The 19,877-nt window shown below is 43.6% G+C and overlaps 2 protein-coding genes across 2 annotated transcripts; one reads left to right on the top strand and one right to left on the bottom strand.

Annotated features, from left to right (window-relative positions):
* Nucleotides 1–3,896: 3,896 nt before the first annotated feature.
* Nucleotides 3,897–13,614, bottom strand: CSUI_002954 (wd g-beta repeat domain containing protein). Its single transcript, XM_068063152.1, has 8 exons — nucleotides 11,791–13,614; nucleotides 10,944–11,068; nucleotides 9,864–10,059; nucleotides 8,833–9,190; nucleotides 7,754–7,994; nucleotides 6,290–6,478; nucleotides 4,868–5,115; nucleotides 3,897–4,277 (listed from the first exon to the last, which is right to left on the bottom strand). The coding sequence occupies exons 1-8, from the start codon at nucleotides 11,960–11,962 to the stop codon at nucleotides 4,157–4,159; spliced, it is 1,650 nt and encodes a 549-aa protein (XP_067924873.1). The 5' UTR covers nucleotides 11,963–13,614; the 3' UTR covers nucleotides 3,897–4,156.
* Nucleotides 13,464–19,877, top strand: CSUI_002953 (ubiquinol-cytochrome c iron-sulfur subunit). Its single transcript, XM_068063151.1, has 5 exons — nucleotides 13,464–15,132; nucleotides 16,685–16,989; nucleotides 17,783–17,913; nucleotides 18,546–18,724; nucleotides 19,420–19,877. The coding sequence occupies exons 1-5, from the start codon at nucleotides 14,589–14,591 to the stop codon at nucleotides 19,503–19,505; spliced, it is 1,245 nt and encodes a 414-aa protein (XP_067924872.1). The 5' UTR covers nucleotides 13,464–14,588; the 3' UTR covers nucleotides 19,506–19,877.

Raw genomic sequence — 19,877 nt, 5'->3', positions numbered from 1 at the left:
CAGATCGGAGCCGACCGCTATCCCTCTCCACGGCATCACGAGAAGGCAAACAGTGTGGCATCTCATGCCGACTGTTTCTTCTGCCCCCCCCCCCAGCATCTGCTTAACATGTGTATCTCAAAGACAGGGATACCAACAGGTATGAAGTCCCTGCAACCCTTTCTTGGACTAATGTCAGTCTGAGAGTCGCGTCTAATATCTGTCCTCCATGCGGGATTCTCTGCCCATAGCAAGTTGACAGGCGAGCAACAGAGGCTCCGGCTGAGATAACCCTACAGTCCAAAGGGCGGAACGCTACGTTCACACCTCGCAGATGAGCTAGTATCTGTTCCGGGCGCATCCAGGTTTTTCATCTAACGGCTTACACCATGGAAACTCTTTCCTTTGCTCCTCTTGGTAACGCAGATCCACCCTCGTAATGAGTTGATGAGGTCCGTGACACACTCTCGGTTTCTTCTTCTCTAGGTTGTTCTGTGCCGCGAGCCCAGGTAGCTCGATTTCGTGCTCTATCTTTGTGAAAACAGTTCTATGCTTATAATAGAAGCTCCATGTAGTAAATGGAATCATGGCCACCTGCAGGCGGCTAATAATAGAGCCGCTCTCTCATGCTAGCCGCTGGCTGCCCATGCGATCGATCCCATAGAAGTTGTCAGGGTTTTGACCTCGGACACCTTGTGTGCGACCTGCCTTGGATCGCCTGTCAAAATGATCTGACCCTAAAACAGGCCGACTCCCTAGAATACCAACTATTTCACAGCTCGTACGCTGCGTTCGGCAAGGAAGAATGAATACTTACCTCAAATATCCATTAGCCAAACACTTTTAGCTGCTGACGTCTAAAGGAAGTAGTCGGGCAAAGTTCAACTCGATGTAGCTCTCCAGACCGCAAGCATCAAGAAATTTATGGATTTGGAAAGTTCATTCAAACACGACATGGGATGAAGAGATCGAATGTGGTGCCCATAGTCAGGAAAGAGAGTTGGGAAAGTTGCTCGAAGGCAGCCTCATCGTTATTTGGAGCTAAGGTAGGCATTCTTAGCTAGTAAGAGTTATCGAACCTCTACACTGAGCTAATCAACTCTTGCAAGTAAGCTAGCAGCCGGCAGGCTTCAATCGAAACCATAATTAGATGTTAGTGAAGCGGTGGAAAACATCATGCCCAAGGTCAGAGATGGTAAGAGAAGTCCGGAAAGTAACCTGTATCAAGGTGGCAGGTCTGACGTAACATAACAGCAAGCCAATCCGGCCCTAAGATGACTCCCTAGCTAACTCGGTGTGCCACGATCGATTGAAAGTACACAGTGAACAGCCAACTTGCACAAGTACGTTTCTCTATCTCTTTCACTGCCCACTCTCCAACTGCGTCTTACTCGACGTCGAGGAGGCGACTACCCGACTTCAAAGCTAGTATTGATAGGGAAGAGATTTGCTTTAGCTCCTATTAGCAAAGAAAAGTTTTTCCTCTTTCTCTTGGCAACAGGGACTACCAGGGTCGGACCAATCAACAGAATGAGGTGAGGCAGTTATGGGTGTGACCGGGGATGTCAGGAGCTCCTCATGTCACGTTGGATATTGTAGGATGGATGGATCCTAGGGGCTAGCTCCGGTGAATTTCTGCTTGAGGAACTTCGAAACCTTCAGTTGATTGAAGCGATATCTACTTGTCTCTCGTTAGTTGGCGTTCGTGACCCCCACCTAGCACGGAATTCTACCTAGAGTGCCTGTGAAATTAGCGGACATCCGCCGGCGGCCACGCGAAAGCAGAACGGGTGCAGTGGACGGCTGGCCACGGCTCTAGCCCGTTTCATTCTAAAGTCTCCTCCGGTGACTCCTCCGTCCTCTCACATATGTCGGGTCGCTGTTCTTCTGCTTGTTTCCGAGGTAAGAGTAGTTGTGGTTTGTCGTTCAAGTCTCTTACCCTGATAGATCGGGGATTCCGCTGTCGAGGTAGCTCGCTTGTCTGGTGTGTAATGCAGTTGTCTGGTCACGTAGCTAGCTGTTGGACGTCGTGGCGCCGGGCCTCCGGTATTGTGTCTACCAAATGAGGTCTTTGCTGTCCGCTCGTCAGACAACACGTTAAGAGTTGGGTGGTCGCCTCCCGAGTAAGGTGTAGCCGAAGAGTGGGCAGGGAAAGAGATAGAGGGACGTACTTTTCGTCGTGAACGTTACCGTCGCGACTGTCTGATTGAGACCTCTACAAATCGGTAACGACATTTCGCTGTTGTCATCTAGCCAGCTGCCTACTAAACACTGTTAGGCCCCGATGGAAAAAGGGGGGAATTTGGTGGACTGGGCATCAACATAAACAGCGACTGCGAGTGAAGTGAAAGCGTTTGCTTGTTCCTACGGTGGGGTTGTTCGAGTGACAGAAAGGGGATTCTTCTAGGGATGCACCTTGAGTCTGGAGCTGACTGTTAAGGAGCAAGTGAAAGAGTCTTTTTCCCTAAGTTCTTTCTCTTTGAAGACGGAAATGAACGTTGAGAGTTTTCGCCACTTGAAACAAGGCACTGATAGTAACAAACACTTGTTGTCTCCAGAACTCAATGGGGTGTTTCTTTTGACCTTCATAGAACCGAGAGAGGCTGAGGAGGAAGGATGTTTAGAGCTAGAGTAGCGACCGGGGTCCTGTTCCCAAAAGGTCACTTTATTCTCCTTGAGCGGAGATAGGTTCTTCATCCCCATTGCTTTTCTCTCTCGCTGTTGTCTATGGTTGATACTACGCACTGGGATTGATAGAGTTGAGTGCAAATACTAGGCTCTTAGATCTGTCGCTCTCTCTCTTTGACGTCGGGGTCGTTCTGTCAAGTTTTCGTTTCTCTTTCCCTTTCTCTCTTAACCAAGAGCAACAAAAACCCTTGAATTTTCCAACTAGGGATTTCCACCTGAAGGGTAGACGAGGGTGTGATGATGTTCGTCCTATGCTTACTTCAGGATTATCTAGGATCATCTCTTCATCGTGAAGAATCGTTCATTCATTCATTCATCTGTGCTATCAAAGACACTTCTCTTTTCCTTCTTCACGCTTTTGCTATAGCCAGGAGCTGGCGGTGGATGACATGCCGCAGTACACGATACACCATAGAAGTACCACATCTATTTGTCTTTTGTGGAAGTTCTTTCCTCGGATCAATCCAGAGAATCATACTAAGAATAAGCTTGTCACTACTCTCTCTTCTTTAGCGTTGCTGCATGCACGGGTGCATGCACACCCGGAGGGCTGGGTGAAAGGAACAACAACATAGAAGAAGATACTGCGATGAAACCGTGAAATCTTCTTCTTTCTATTCTTTCTGATCATGATCATCCGGTAGACTCAAGAAGCGAGGAGTCGGGCTGCCATTTAGAGAGAGAGAGAGCTTTCCTTTCTTTCTCCACAAGTGACTGAAATATAAAAGGGTACTGTGTGATATGATACTGTTTGATTTGCTACAACGAGCTGTGACTTGAGAAACCCTGTTAAACTTTCTTCTTCTCATCATTCTTCTTTACACGCGGTCGTTACCCACCTCACAATAAAAAGAAAAGACGGAAGAAAGAACCAAAGAAAAACGCATGCAATACAATCGATATTCAAGATATCTCCCTCCTGTCTCTTCCTGCAGATCGAGAGAACTTCGTCATCTAACTATACATATATATGTATCTTCATACACCCCGTCCCCCATACTGATCTCAAGCGACTACATAAAGATAGAAGAAGAACAAGAAAGCGATCACTCCCCCTACTACTACTACTACTACGGACATCACACTCGGGAGGTCGCTACCCAAATGCAAACCTTCCCCCTCCCCCCCCCGCACCTATTATCTCCCTGTACCCCCCCCTCGTATTACTTTTTATTATTATGATGATGACCTACGCCTCCTCTTCTTCCTCTTCTTCTCCCCCCCCCTTTTCCCCCAATAGTATTAGGATCCCTTCCTCTTCAAGAGAAGTCGATCAAGCGTCTCGTGTAGACACGTCCAATACAGGCATGGAATAAGTCATCAAGAAACATCAATTCTACATGAGCAGATGTCTAGACATCTACTTATCTATGTGCCTATCTAGCTATCTATCTATCTAGCTAGCTATCTGCTCGCACACTTCCTAACACGTAGTAAACAAACGAGAAGAAGAGCATTTTCTTCTTCTTCTTCTCGGACTCTTGTCTTTCTATTTGTCATCCCCGTCTTTTTCTCCTGTCTTCTCTCCTTCTTCCTCTTCTTCAGGTGTCCATACACGTACAGTTCGATCCATCGATGCAGACAAAAGCATTGCGGCGCCTTCTCCGATTCTGCAGATAACATACAAACATTCACCCATACTCATACATACAATATGTATATATATATACAATCATACATATACATACACATACATAAACATACATACCTATACATATACATGCATAGATATACATATGCATGCATACTCATACATACATACACACATATACATACATATCCAGATACATGCATACATATACATACATATTCACACACATGCAAGCGGAGAAACAAATAGACTTAGATGGATGTAAAGAGATCTCAAGACACCCCATTCTTCTCCTCTCCTTGTTCTTCACACACATACAGGAGTTTAAATCATAGCTCAGCAGCATATCGACAGACAGACAGACATACCTACACAGAGATCAGAGATATTTAAAGAGTTTCTCCATGTATGGCAAGATGCTACACCCCAGCTGTGTACAAGATGTCATGTGTATGTGTATGTATGTTTAGGAAAGAAACTAGCTCTAAGCAACCTGCCTGAGGGTGAGCCACATACACAGAAACCGACAGGGACAACTCTCCTTACAAGGGGAAAACATACACATATATGAAGTCCTATCTATCTATCTATCTTTGTCAGTATGCTTACTTGACGTCTGTAATCCGATCTGTATGATCGTAGAGGTTAACGACATTTCCAGCCGTCGCCCTCGCTTCAAATCGATAGAGAGAAAGAATCTTGTTGCTTCCTCCGCATGCAATATACTGACCACTCTTATCAAAAGTCACGCACGTAACTTCAACAGAAGAAGAAGAATTACTATCTCCTCTTCCTCCTTCATTCTTTAGAGCAATTGTCTGGAAAGATAAAGACTTCCGTAAATCCCACAGCTTCACCTGGAACGAAATAAGCAAAGAAAAGAAGAGAAACAGACCACGTTTCTATAAGAAAAGACGAAAAGGAAGAAAGAAGAAAAAAGGAGATCTCTCATCCTGTCGACTCTCTGTTACTCTCTCTTCAGCGGTAAGAAGGATAGGCTTTGACACAGACTTAACATGTCCAAGACAGCTCACACACCTTTATCTATCTATCTATCTATCTTTAGTCTATCTTTAATCTATCTATCTATCTATCTTTAATCTATCTAGATCATGGGTGCGGTATGTGTCTTAGAATGGAAATGAGCAAAGTGAAGAGAAGAGAAAGAAGAGAGAATAGAAGATAGACACGTCAATCATCTTCTCCCCCCCTCTCTCCTCTTTCCCAATATATCGCCATGATCTCTGACTGAGAGAGAAAAGAAGTTTCTAGTGACACAAGACGAACGAGAGAGCTCTCTCTCTCTCTTTCTTCCTTTCTCTTCTCTCTTGACTTTTCTTACAAAGACTAACCACAGAAGAGACTCTCTCGTTCTCGAGATCCCCGCTCGTGCGAATCTTTCTACATGTAGAACGTCCGTGAAGGAATAAGTGAAAGGGAGAGACACAGGGAGAGAACTATCTATGTAGACGCAAGGAGAGACGAAAATGAAGAGACTCCTTATCATTGGGACTGGGATGCACGGTCTAGGTGTCTTTCTCCACTTTGAGAGAGAAAAGAAAAGAGAGAAAGAAAGAGGTGAGAGAGAATCTAGAAAGACCACACTCATGTCTTTCCAGTAAGGGTCAGAGAAGTCAGTCATATCCTTTGCAAAGTGCACTTTCTTCCAAGCCTCCAGCCATCCTACATACATTTATAGCAACCCTATCTATACACATATGCTTGCTATATACATACAGATATACCGACATATCTATCGATAGATAAGTAGTCAGATAAATAGATAGATAGACCAATCGACAGATAGGTAAGCAGAGAGATCGATCGGTCTCTAAGCGTACTACTCCATGCACACATAGAGAACACTATACATACACACGGCCCCAGCTGTAGGGATCGAGGTATAGAAGAGTCAAGTCTGGCACATGCACACCCCCAGCCGTAGAACGGGGGGAGATGAACCTCGATAGAAATAGATGGATAGATGAAAAGCCTTATATGTGGATGTGTGTTTCCTAGGTGTATTCTTACAGTTCCATCACTACTAGCGGTAGCGAGATAATAGCCATTCTCAGAGAAAGCGAGTTGATTGATAGCCCCTGTATGACCACTGAGAGCTGCACGATAAGCTTGGCCTTTCATATCCCAAATATGAACACTTCCATCTACACCTCCGCCTCCTAGGATCATTCCGTCAGGATGAAAAGACACACACTTATACTAAGGAGAAAAAGAGGCGAAAAAAGAGAGAAAAGAAGAGAGAACAGGCACAAAACAGAAGAAAGGAAAGGAGATGAATTGAAGAGGAGAAAGACAAGAAGAAGAAGACGTGGTAGTTCACAGATATGCATGTGTGACAGGTTGAAAGAGATTGAATAAAAGGCAATATATACAGAGGAAGATCTACAAGAGCATAAGAAGAAGATGGGAGAGAGAGAGAAAGACATGGCTAGCACAGAAAAGATACACGAAGGGACACCTCCGCCTCCATAAAGAAAAGAACTGACGTCGTAGTCATCCCTTCAACGGTCAGAGACTACGTACACACAGTGTCTACGTACGATATATGCATGCATATATACATATTTTAAATATATATATATATGAAGAGGTGATGATGCCCATGTGTAGAGATGTATAGATACACATATATATATATCTATATATTTATATATTTATCTCTTTCTCTCTTTGCATGACGGGCAGGTACATAGCGAGGAAACTGCGTGGAACTTCTCCTCTTCCTTCTCCTGTATAGACATGATAGTTAGCTCATCTCTTTCTCTTCTTCTTCTTCTCGAGTTTCTCCAGAAGAAGACTCTTCCAAAGATTTAAACTAGGAGAGTTGAAGGGAGCGGAAGGGAGACACATATCTTCCCTTGTATTCGTACTGACAGACCACCTCTTCTATCTCACTCTCTCCCTCTCCTCTACATCTACCAGACAACATCCCATATATACACATGCAACATGTATGTAACCTTTCAATTGCACACCCTGCAGCAGTCCTATATCTCCACGCCCGTATATAAATGTGTGTAAGTTCCTATCTCTCCTCTCCTCGATAAGTCATAAGAGAGAAAGAAGAAAAAAATTCAGAAAGAAAGAACAAGAGAGAACAATCGACACTTACACGCGGCCCTATCCTTCATACACTAAGTATTCATATACTCATGTAACCGTTCATACACATATATATACAGATATATATATATAGATATATATATCTAGATAGATCTATAGCTAGATATATGAGTACATGTGTTCTGAGTGACTTTCCGGTAGGCAACGACTTCTTCATTCTTTTGCTTGTCCTATCTATCTTTAATCTATCTATCTATCAATCTATCTATCTTTAATCTATCTATCTATCTATACACGCATATCTACTACATATGCCTATGTATGTGCATATTTATGCATGAATATGCATGTGTTTGATAGGTACGCAGAGATGACAAGTAGCAGAGGAATAGCTTGAATGTGCTCTTTTACCTGGCAGGAGAGGTTCCTTTGCATTTGCAGGCATTTGCCCTCTTGTAGATCTGAAAAGCCCCAGGACTTATCACTAGCACATGAAGCGAAATAATTGCCTAAAGGATGAAGAGATAAGCTTGTTACTTCGCCTCTATGTTTCTTTATAATTGCGGAGGTTCTATACTGATTCGTCATAAGGCTGGAACTTCTCTCTTCATCTTCTTCGTCTTCGGGTGAGGATGAGGAGCCTCTCCATATTCTTTGGTTGCATGCATGCATGCAGAAAGAAAGAAAGAAAAAAAAGAGACAGGAAGAGAAATCGACAAGAAGAACACAAAAAGAAAGGAGAAGAAGATGAGGAAAGAAGTCTACCTCGTTTTAACGAAGAAGCGCAGAGATGTGGATAGAGGGAGATAAGGGAACGGAGAGAGTTATTTTCACCCTAAAGTGAGACAGACATCTATATCTACAGAAATACAAAGATAGATCGGTCGATAGAAACGGTATATATATGAGGAACGTGATGGATGGCGTATACATGAACACAGGTAGAGAGATAAAAAGATGGAAAGTAGCTAGCTAGATACATCACCCTCAAGTCAAATGTCGAAAAGGCGAGCAGTATCGATAGAAAGAAGAAGAAGCGGGTTATAGACATTCTCCGTACAAGACACGAAAGAAAAGAAGAAGAAAACAAGCGCAACAAGTTTGAAGAAGAGTAATACACGAAAAGCTGATCTACTTGAAGCATCTTTTCCCTCTTTCTTTCTTTCTTTCTCATATACGTGACGTAGTAGCCATTGCATACATCATACTAGTGTCTTTCTCTACACAGCAGATCCAAATATACATAAATCTCTCTCTCTCTATACAGGTATCTACAAGAGGAAAGCAGGGAGTTATGTATAGGTGCATCCATGGAAGTGTTGAGAAGAAGTAAGCTAGAAATATCCCTACTAGAGATGATACCTCCGATGTATGGATTGAATGAATGATAGATACCTGATCTCTATATACACCTCCTCTACGATAAGAGAAGAAGAATTCGCGAAGAGAGTAGAACACCCTTCCTTCCCTCTCCTTTCATCTTTACATACCTGATAGCTTTATCATCCGAAGCAGAGATGACAATAGGTTCAGTTGCATGCAATTTAATACATCTAATAGGCTTGGAATGAGCCGTCATCTTCGCTGCAGTTTTTTCTTTCTGTAGATCAAAGAGAATTACATTTCCATCAATTCCTCCTGAAGCGATAAATCTATTAGGATGCTTCGTATCAAATTCACAGCATGTGACTCCTCGATCAGCTGAAGAATGAAGAGGTAGGGTGTATGTACACTTGAACTTGGCGGCTTGAGACGGGGGAAGAATATTATCAATCTGTCTCTTCTTTCGAGCTCCTAAGAGCTGTTTAGCTAACGTCTGCATCTGCGACACTAATTCCTCAGAAAGACCTGTAGAGAAAAAGAAGAGAGAAGAAGAAAGACAACAGGAAGGCAAGAAGGGATGTAGGAGTAAGATAGTATAGACAGTCACGACGATGTAAGATTTCGGAGAGGGAGATCATATATCAAGGGGTAGGGGCTACAGAGCTATAACACAAGAAATATTGTCTAGATATGCATGCATGCATGCATGCGTTCTGAGAGGAAGAAAAAAAGAGTCGTAGTGATAGATAGAGGAAACTTCTATCTGTCAGGATGCCTTGGCGACGACTTGGAGCTGCATTACTCGATCTCCTCTCCCTGCCTAATATCACATACACTCATACATACGTATTCATACATACATACATATTCATACATAAATACATACGTATCCATCCATACACACATATATATCCATACATACATACACTAACACCTTGTAACTATCTGAGCTTTCTTTCTTTCTTTCCTTCACATCTTCATCCATCCCTGCACCCGCCCACCACGTATCCCCCCCTGGAGTGTACGTACACCGTCCCTATGTCCCACCCCACCAGTCATCCCCAAAAAGACCTCCGCATCCTTCCGTCCCTCCATCCCTTCCTATCCTTCTTCTCTTCCCTCTTTCTTCTTCTCCTCTCTTCTTCTTTTCTCCTTCGATCTTTGATCTTCTTTCGTTTTCATCCTCCTTCCTTCTTACCAGGTTCTTCGTCAAAGGCCTCAGAGCCGCCGCCACCCATAGCACTTAAGAGAGCCATTCTCTTCTGCAGATCTAAGATCTGTTTCTGCAGTTCATGCACCTGGTCTCTACTAGCGTCTCTCTCTCGTAGGAGCCGAGCGATCACACGCGTCGCCGCATCCTGTTGATATAGAGACTGACTCAGTTGCTGTCGGGTCTAAATGAAGAAAAAGAAAGAAAAAGAGAAAGCCCGACACAGGCTTCATTGGGTGTATGTACACGAAGGCGTCTTTGTATGCATGTGTACAGGTACCTGTCTAGCTATGAATCTTTATGTTGTATGACTGTGTATGTCCGTGGGAAGTAGATGGCATGTGTGAGAAGGACTCGAACTGCAGATAGAAAGACAGTGCGTGAAGAGAGAGGCTTCTGACTGAGAGAAGACTGCGAAAAATGAAGAGCGGAGAAAGACTTTACCTTCCTACCACCCGGGCTAGGGATGTATTGAAGAAGAGAGGAAGCATGCTGATGGATATGAAAACGAGACTTCTATCACATACACAGTTAAACTCCAGACCCCCATCCAAAAGATATAAATATATATATAGATATATGCGGATAGACAAATATAGCTACAGCTATGAAAGATAGAGATATACAGATATAGCGCAGCTATAAAAGATTTAGATGTAGACATGGATATATGTATGGGGACTGTTTTGTCTTTGGGAAGGGAACTGTATAGCTAGGCCCAAGCCTAGAGATGTAGCTATGGACATAACAGTGGCTTCGAGCCTACGTGTAGAGTAAGAGAGTCTGTGTGTCTCATGTATCGCTCCCTCCGAATGCTTTTTCATACATTTCTCAATCTACACACGAGCAGAAGCAAAAGGCCGACACCCCTCGTCCTTCGCAGCGTCTAGGTCTCCATACACCAACCTCCCTGCCTATTTGTTTGCCTGGGTAGTAGAGAACTTTAGAGAAAAGTATCGACGACAGAAATACAAGACTTTGTAGATACTCTTCCTTTCTTTCTTTCTTTGTTTGTTTCTTTCTTTCTCTTTCTTTCTTTCTCACTCTTTCTTTCTTGTTCTTTCCTACCGTTTCGAGGTGTTGCTTAAGAGTGAAGACTTCCGTCATGGTGGAATCCCATTCATTCTGAAAGAGCGAGAGAAGCCCGGGGATAGACGCCGCCGTGACGGGCCTTGGCCGAGCCGCTTTAGGACCTACACAAGCAGAAGAAGAAAGAAAAGAAAAGAAGAATGAAAGAAGCCTCACGAGAGAAGGAGAGAAGAGGAAGAAAAAGAAGAAGTAGAGGAATGGAGAGCATGGAGAGATCTGTCTATCTACATACTTGTGTATGAAAGATTTGGACTAAGATATGTAGAAAGAGATAAAATAATTTGAATCTCTCCTTCTCTCTCTATCTAGATAGTGCGGAACTAGACAGAGAGAGAGAGAGAAATTCATTCGAAGCGAGGAGAGGACGAAAGTGTGTTTGATAGGAATTTCGTAGAACGAAAGAGAGAAGAAGAGAGAGAGACAAACTCTCTCTAAAAGTGAGGGAGGTAACTTCGATGCTAGAGAGAAAGAGAAATGGCAACTACATAGGAATGACAAGAGACCGACTGTCTGCTGATACGGGGTAAGGTGTGTAAAAGACCACATGCAAAGATAAATACAGAGACAGAGAGAGATAGATACAGATACAGAGAAAGATAGTGGCATATGTATCTAGATGTATACATACAGAGATATACATCCACATAATCTATCTATCTAGAAAGAGATAAAGACATACGTATGTATATCATCCCCCCTTCCCAGTACATGTACGGGTTTGTATAGATATGAACAAAAAGGTTTATATGAATCCACAGAGAGATGTCTCAGAAGAGGGAGATGGAGATTACATAAAAAAGAAGAGACAAATGGCTAGATGACTTACACTTGATATCGACGATATCGCCTTTCGTTAGAGATTGAGAAGTGACAGGGCATAGCCCACTTGTTTCTATGTGCTTCGTAATCAGACGTTTTTCGTATATAAGCCCGGTCTTAGGAGAAAAGACAGGCTCCTCAGGGATCATCCCTGATATGGAACAGACGAGGGACGTCATCTTCTTTTCTCAGGAGACAAGAAGAGAGAGCGAGGGATATCAAGAAAGATAGAGACAGGAAGAGAGATAATGGAGATACAGAGAGAGAAAAAAGGAGAGACAGATGTAAGGAAAGGGGGGAGATGTTGAAAAGAAAGATGAACGTGAGGCAGCAAGAGAAAGAATAGAATGAAGAAGAGAAAGGTGGATATCTCCGGGAGAGAAGATGCCAGAAGAAGATTTATACAAGATGAAAGGAAAGAGAAGGAGAGAAGAAGATGACTGAGAGAAAAGAAGACAAGGGGTGATCGATTTGGACGGAGAAAGAAGTAAAGAAGAGAGAGATGAAGTCAACGTAGACAAAGAGAAGAAGGGAAGGGAGTGTCAAAATAAACAATTCTTCTTCTTCTTTTGCTTGGAGCCTAAGAAGTCATGAGAAGATGAAAGAAAGAGAGGAACACATCGATGTAAAGAGATCAAAGACAAAGAACGGACGACGAGAGAAAGAACAAGGGAGAGAAGAAAGAAGATGCCTTTGAAGAGCGAAGCTAGGACGGCTGACTTAAGTAACCAAAATAGAGAAGAGAAAAAGAGAGAGATTAAGAAAGAAAGAAATAACGAATGAAAGAGAAACTTCTCTACCCCCGTGAAGGAGATGAGCGTTCTTCTTCTCTTTCTCTCTCTTCTGACGGTGACTAGGGACTGACTCCAAAAGACGTCGATGATCCTCCGAGAAAAAGAAAAAAGAAAAGATGAGAATGAGAAAGAAAGAAAGAAATCGATTCTGCAAGACAAGACAGTGAAGACGTAGTGGCGGGGGTGCTAAGGCACATGCCTATAGGGAGAAGTGACTTTGCAAGAAGCAAGTGAGAAAGAAAAAAGCAGACGTCCTTCTTCACAGGAAAAAGACCAAAATAGCCAAGTCGGCCACAACACGACTCTCGCCTCGAGCCTCCCTTTCGCCTGCGGAGTGCCCGCGGGAAAGATGAAGAAAAAGCAAGATAAAGAGCGAATCTTTCGAAGTGAGAGATGAATGACAGAAGAGAAGGGAAGGACAGAAGAGAGCGGAGACGGAAAGAGGAAAAAAAGAAATGAAAAGGGGGAGATTTGCAGGTAGAAGGAGTTTTGCTAGGCAGAGAGGATGACAACGAAAAGAAGAAAAGGAGTCAAGAAGATGGAAGAAGAGATAATTGAGAACAGAGAGAAGGCGCTTTGAGAGCTAACGAAGATGAGGGGAATGAAGAAAGAAAGAAAGAAGAATTTAAGAAACATTAACACACTTTAGACCCGATAAGAAGGTCAGCTTCTTTGTTCTTGAAGAGACTTTCCTTGAGCTTCTCTCTCTCTTCTTCCCATCTTCTCCTTTCTTCTTTTTCTTCTTCTTCTTCCTTTTCTCCTCCTCGCTCTCTCACTCTTTCTTTGCATGCGCAGGGAAGGCAGTCACAGCCTAGGAGAACTCTCGACTTCTTTCAGACGTTTGACGGAGTCAAAGGACTCCCTTCCTCTTTCTATCCCCACTAACCCGTCATTCCATTGATCATTCCCGCTTTTCTCTCGGAAGATCGAGTTAAAGTCGTCAAGAGATATAGGCATTTGTCGGAGATTGATAGATAGATAGAAAGTCTTTGTGTTTCTTTCTCTCTCCCTTGAGCTGCTGCTATGTTGCAAGTCTCTCACACGGGAAGCTCCTCTCCTCTGTAGTGTCTTTGTCTCTCTCTTTTCTCTCTGTCTCGAATATTAGCCCTCGTCTAATACTAAGTAGGCAGCAGGCTACCCTATTCATTATTTACGTACGTACACATGTTTCTGTACTATTATTCATGATAGGGGAGAGAGAGATCACACATGCACAGGCTGCTTTACTCTTGAATCTTCTTCTTCCTGCCGCTGATGCTGCCTATGCAGAATGATGGAGGTGGTATGAATGGAAGGGAAATCTGCGGTGTACCTACAGCAGGCGCGGCAGCTATCTCCTAATATCTCTACTGCGGGTTGGGGTGTTTCTTCTTTCTTGGACGAATTTTTCATGCAGAGGAGATTCTTTTTCATTAAAGACGAAGAAAACGGAGATTCAGAGAATAGAAGATACCTTTCTTGTCTAACTGTTTTCTTTCTCTCTTCCTCCCTCCCTCCCTCCCTTGTGTCGGAGTACGACAGACCACCCGACTGTCCTCGTGACTGTCGGCAGTGAGGAAAAAGAAGAAGACTTTCTATATCGTAGATTTCCTTTTCTTCTTCTTTTTCTTTTCTCGTTTCATCCTCTTTATATTCACGCCGTCTACGGGGTTGCTGTCTCTCGTTTTACACTCCGTTTCTTTCCTGCTGCTTACCAAGGCCTCCAAGAAAGACCAACATCATTCTATCTCTCTCTCTCCCCCGGTCTGTTCTTTCACATCTCTCTCTCTCTCTTTTTTCTTCTCCTCTCTTCACCACAAATAAGAATTCATCTCGTCAATCGAATTCCATCTTCATTTGCTCTCTTTTCTCTCTGTCCTTCCATCCTCTTTCTCCCTTTCTATCCACTCCTCCCTACCTCTCGTTTTTGCGGTGTTTCTTTCTTCCCTCTCTCTCGCTCTCTTCCTTTCATCTCCTTCTCATCTTCATCTTCTTCTTCCTTCTCCTCTCTTTTGCCCCCTCCTTCCTCACAATGGCCGCTTCGTCTTCTCTTTCGCATTCGACCCTTTTTCTCTCGTCCTCATCTTCTTCGCTTCTCAAATTGACAACATCTAGCTACCCTCTTCGGAATCCCTTACGCAACCGCAATGCGCACTTCTCTTCCCTTTCACTTTCAGGGAAAAAAAACACCTTTCCTGCTGCTCTTCTTTCCTCTTCTCCTACTATCGCAGCTGCCCCCCCCTCTTCGCTGATCCATGCATCTTTCTCTCTTCACAACAAGAGGCCTTTCTCTGTCTTCAGCCATAATATACGCCCTGATAAGTATGAGCTTCCCTCCTCCGAAGATCCCCTCTACTACAATCGCTTTGATCAAGCCGAACATCCCGCTCTCTGGCACTTAGAAGAACAGGAGCAAAAGAAACATCTCGATTCAAAGATCGACGATGTCGCCCAGCTCGTTCAGCCAATTAGCTCGCCCCATCAGACCTTTGGATGGATGAAGAGGCTTCGATACTGGCATTACAAGGAGACTGCAGAACCCACCTTTCCCAGAACTCCTGACCTATCTAAAGGAGGTATGCGAGACAGAAAGAAAAAGAAAAGGTTCACGGAAGAAAAACACGATACCTCAAGTGTATATATAGATATATATATGATGTCTCCCTAAATGCATAATATATATATCTACATGTGTACATACGTATACATATATATATATATGTATGAGGTATACATATATATCTATCTCTCACTCTTCATTATGTGTTTTTCTTCTGTAGTGTGTGGATGCATTGCTTGCCGAGAAAGGAGAGAGAGAAGAAGGGACAGAAAGAGAAAGAGAGCGAGGTAGATAGATACAGTCAGCGAGCCGGGTGTGCACGTGAGTAGATCTACACAAAGATGCGAAAAGAGAAAGAAAGAAAGAAAGAGACATGGACGGGAGACGTGTCTATCTTCAGATCTTTCTCCGCAGTAATACAAAGCCTCTTCATTAGGGACAGAGACTCTCTTTCTCTCTCGCTTTACATGTATAGTCAGATTACTTAGGAGTGGAAACTCATCTCACTCCTTCCTGCAAACCCTCAAAGAGAGTTGGCACCTGCCGTCGCTTTCTATCTACACGTGTAGACGCTACATACATATATAGAGAGAGACGCATTGATACATGCCATGACATACATAGATCAGGAGGGGTAGATAGATCTAGACAGATAGATGTCTATCTTCAAGAGAATCGAGCTGAATTTCTTTCCTCTTCTCCGCTTATCATTAGACTTACCTCCTCTCTCAGTCTGGTGTTTCATGGGCATAGAGAGATAGATAGAAAGAGAGAGAGACAGAGAGACAATTGAAGAAAAGAAAAGATCTTCCTTTGTCTCTTAGGAAAGTTGCAAGCCCGCTGCAGCAGTCCCTCTGACGCCCTTAAGAAGGACAACATAACCTCCTTAAAGTGAGGAGAAGGGAGAGATCACGATAGGATAATTACTTTTTTCCTCTCTCGTCATGAGGATCGGACGATGTAGAAGCATATGTACAAGCAGAGACAGAGGAATGTTCCTTCTTCTCCCACTCTTATTTGGTTGTCTCTCCTCCTTCTATTTTCGTGCATGCAAGTGGAAAAAGCAACGTCTTTCTAGAAGGCACCCCGGAAGAAGGTCTGTCGTGCCTTCTTATCTTAGATCAAAACTTGAGATCTGTAATCGCCTATGCATATAGCATCTTTCTATCTATCTATCTATCTCTCGCTATGTCTACATACATACATAACAGTGTGTGTAGATTCATATCCTTATCTGTCTCATATAGAGGGAAAGAGATATACTGGGTATCAGCTCGAAGGGGTGCTCCATCTTCTCTCCTTATGTATCCACCATATATATATATATGCATATATATGTGTATTGTGTCTCTTTGTGTGCTTCTCTATCAATGCTTGAACTGTGAGGGTTGACTTGTTTTTTCCTTCTTTCCTTTCTTCCTCCCTTGGCACATGTTCTTTCTTCCTTTTCCATTCCATCGTTCCTTCTCTCTCTTTCTTTCTTTCGACCTCTCTCTCTCCCTCTTCTTTCTTTCTTTCTTCTCTTTTTTTCCTTTTCGTCTTTTTCCATTCTCACCCGCCTCACACAGAGCTCGCATCGGGAGCGACAGTGACGAGGACGACCGTGTGGAACGATCCGAACGAGCCAGCGATAGTCTCGATAGGTCGATTTACACCCGACCATTTCCGACCTGTTGGGGCAGCAGAGAATATCCCCAATCCTGACTCCATGAATAGCGATGCTCATCCGGACTTTCGCGAATACCGACTTGGGCCTGGAAGTGTAGATCGACGGCCTTTTGTCTATTTTATGTCTGCTTCCTATTTCTTCATTACTGCCTCCATGATGCGGTCTTTCCTATGCAAATGGGTACATTTCTGGTGGGTATCCAGGGTGAGCCTCCTCTACTCTCTTCCTTCCTCCCTTCTTCGGGGAAAATCTCTTCTTCCTTCCTCCCTCTTCTCTTCGGTCTTTCTCTCTTCTCTTCTTCTTCTGCGCGTATTCTCCGACTGTCTTTCTTCTTCTTCTTCTTTTTTGACTGCTCTTCGTTCTTCTCCCGCGCGCGTCTTCTTACTCTTCTTTTCTCTTATCTTCTTTTCTTTCTTCTTCGCTTCTTCTTCTCTTTCTTCCTTTTCTCGTTCTCGTGTCTCCTCTGTCCTAGGAAAGATGTAGCTATGGTCGGCGGGATCTCTATCCGTCTTGTTGAAGATGAGGGTCTTTGGTATAGCAGATAAGTTGATCAATGAGAGGAGTTAGGGCGGATGTATGCGGTGTATGTACAGACACCTCGGATGAGGCGCCCACTCGTTTTTCTTCGAAACTGAGCTAGCCAGCTCTCCGTATTCTTATTCTTCCTCTTGCCTACCAACGTCATCATACACCCACTCTGTATACGTACCTCAGTGTGTCTGTCTGAAAGAGTATAGTGTATGTATGCATCCACGTATCTCTATGGAGAGGTCTGTCTGTATGTGTAGAAATAAGTCTAAAGAAGAAGAAGAAAGAGAATCCTCGTCATTCAGAACGATGGATTGCCTCGCTGTGTTTCTCGGCGTTCATACATCTCTACCGAATGAAAGAGAGAGTTTCTTTGCTCTATTCGTCGTCTTCTTTGTTTCATCCTTTTCTTTTCTCTTTTTTTCTTCCTCTTCTTTATCTCTCTCTTTCTCTTTCGTGGGGATGGTAGGATATGCTTGCGGCAGGGACGACGGAAGTCGATCTTCGCCCTATAGCGGAAGGAACGACTGCAGTCTTCAAATGGAGAGGCAAGCCTGTCTTTGTCAGGCATAGAACTCCCGATGATATCGCTGCGGCTCAGTAAGTCTTCTCTCTCTCTTCTCTCTTTTCTTGCATCTCTCTGTCTATCTCTTCTTCTTCATCCTTCATCTCTTTTCTGTCTTTCTCCCTTGAATGGATGAGGGAGTGAGGGGAGTCGATATTTTAGCATGCGTGCAAATGCAGACCAAAGAAGAGAAGGCTGAGAAGAGAAGAAACACGTGAAAGACACCACGGAAAGAAAGCGGGTGTATCAACAGAGATATGCAGGGGAGAGGCGTAGTGGTCCTTAGAAGCATTCCTAGAGAGAAGGAGAAAAGAGGTAGTAGATCCATGGAGACTTGTTGCAAGGAGTCTTTTCTTCTTCTGTATCGTTATCTTTGCTTTTCTTGTCTAAAGCCTCGTCAAGGATCTTCATAAAGAACACCAGTTCAAATCTATCTTCTTCCCTTCTCTCGTTCTCTTTTCTGTCCTCTCTAGCTTCTCTATGTATATCTCCGTCTATCTCTTCTTACTCCTACACTGGGTCATCTTGACTTTTTCTCAAGTGTTGCTTGCTATGTATGTATGTATGTATCTATGTGTGAATATGTATGTATGTACCTGCACGAACATGTAGGAATATGTCTGTCTATGCATGTGCGATATAGATGTATGTGTCTATGTATGTGCAGGAAAGATGATGCTTTGATAGGAACAATGAAAGATCCTCAGCTAGATAGTGAGAGATGCCCTAGACCTGAATGGCTGATCAACATAGGTGTATGTACACACCTCGGGTGTATTCCGACCAACGGCGGGAATTTCGGCGGGTGGTTCTGTCCTTGCCACGGATCCCATTATGATACCTCAGGTAAGAGAGATGACCTCTTTCATGAAAAATACACAAAAGATAAAGATAGGAAGAAGCCCAAGAGAAGAAGAAGGCTGTCTCTTTCTCTGTGCTATCTCCTTCGATATCTTTCGTTTCTCCTTCTTTCGTTCTTTCTTTCTTTCTCTGTCTCTATCATCCTCTGTCTGCTGTCTGTGTTTCTCTTTCTCTCTCTCTCTTCTTTGGTCGGGTTGGAGTACGTAGAGCCCAGTCTGTAGGTAGAGGACTACTTGTATGGATATTGGCTTGTAGATGAAAGAAGGGAGTTATGAAACACACAAAGAGGGAGAAAAAACCCAGAGAAGCCATCCGTATGATGATCCTCAGCCTTTCGCTCTATTTCTCCTGTACATACACCGGGAGATAAAGAGAGGTAGAAACTGAGATTTCTCTCTCCATGTTACCTATACAGGGCAGATGTGCTTTAGATCAGTCAGTGTACAAGGGCGCTTATAAGTATCCTGGGTTCTGCTATGCAACACACTGCATGCACTTCCATGTGTACTACTATTTGGGTCTACAAAGTGGTGCCTCTGGGCTTTCATACGAGATGTACGTGCAGAGATAGTCAGATAAATAGATTAAGGATAGGTAGGTAGACGGATAGGTAGATAGATTTCCTGGTATGGATAAAGCTGTCTTTTTTTTTCTTTCTCTTCCTGTTTGGGTGCATGCAGGCCGCATTCGTCTAGGACCTGCGCCAGCAAACCTGGAGATTCCTCCGATAGAATTCCTTGATGACCATACCGTCAAACTCGGCTGAGTTGTGGTTTCGCCTTTCTTTCTGTCTCTCTTTTCTAAAGAAATGATAGAGACACCCTCCTCCTTCTCCGTCTACAGTGGTTGCTTCCTCCGTCTGTTTTTTTCCCCTCTATTCAGTGGTTCATAGTCGCCTTGTATGTACTATATGAAGTGTATGTACACCCGGGAATATAGCCTTTTTGGGCTTGTTTTCTCTCGGGATACACGACGGAAGGCCTCCAGAACGTGTGCATGTGTGACTGTATCTCCACCCTTTGAACAAGTGAGTGTATATACACGTGTGTATAGATCTGTACACATCAGTTGAGAAACAATGCTCGTACATGCGAGTACACCCGGGTTCTGTCTCTATGTCTTTATGAAATTTTCAGTG

Source organism: Cystoisospora suis (assembly GCF_002600585.1).
Source record: "Cystoisospora suis strain Wien I chromosome Unknown contig_1241, whole genome shotgun sequence".
In the NCBI taxonomy this organism is placed as follows: Eukaryota; Apicomplexa; class Conoidasida; order Eucoccidiorida; family Sarcocystidae; genus Cystoisospora; species Cystoisospora suis.
This window is presented reverse-complemented; position numbering and strand designations above follow the sequence as displayed.

Bases quoted from the DNA above. Each gene is read 5' to 3' on its own strand.
- CSUI_002954 (XM_068063152.1), bottom strand. From the start codon at position 11,962: ATGACGTCCCTCGTCTGTTCCATATCAGGGATGATCCCTGAGGAGCCT. The intron at 9,191-9,863 runs GTAAGAAGGAAG...TTTTCTCTACAG, and splicing joins GGCCTTTGACGAAGAACCTG to GTCTTTCTGAGGAATTAGTG. The intron at 6,479-7,753 runs GTAAAAGAGCAC...TTTTCTCCTTAG, and splicing joins AAAGGAACCTCTCCTGCCAG to TATAAGTGTGTGTCTTTTCA.
- CSUI_002953 (XM_068063151.1), top strand. From the start codon at position 14,589: ATGGCCGCTTCGTCTTCTCTTTCGCATTCGACCCTTTTTCTCTCGTCC. The intron at 16,990-17,782 runs GTGAGCCTCCTC...TGGGGATGGTAG, and splicing joins ATTTCTGGTGGGTATCCAGG to GATATGCTTGCGGCAGGGAC. The intron at 18,725-19,419 runs GTAAGAGAGATG...GGGTGCATGCAG, and splicing joins ATCCCATTATGATACCTCAG to GCCGCATTCGTCTAGGACCT.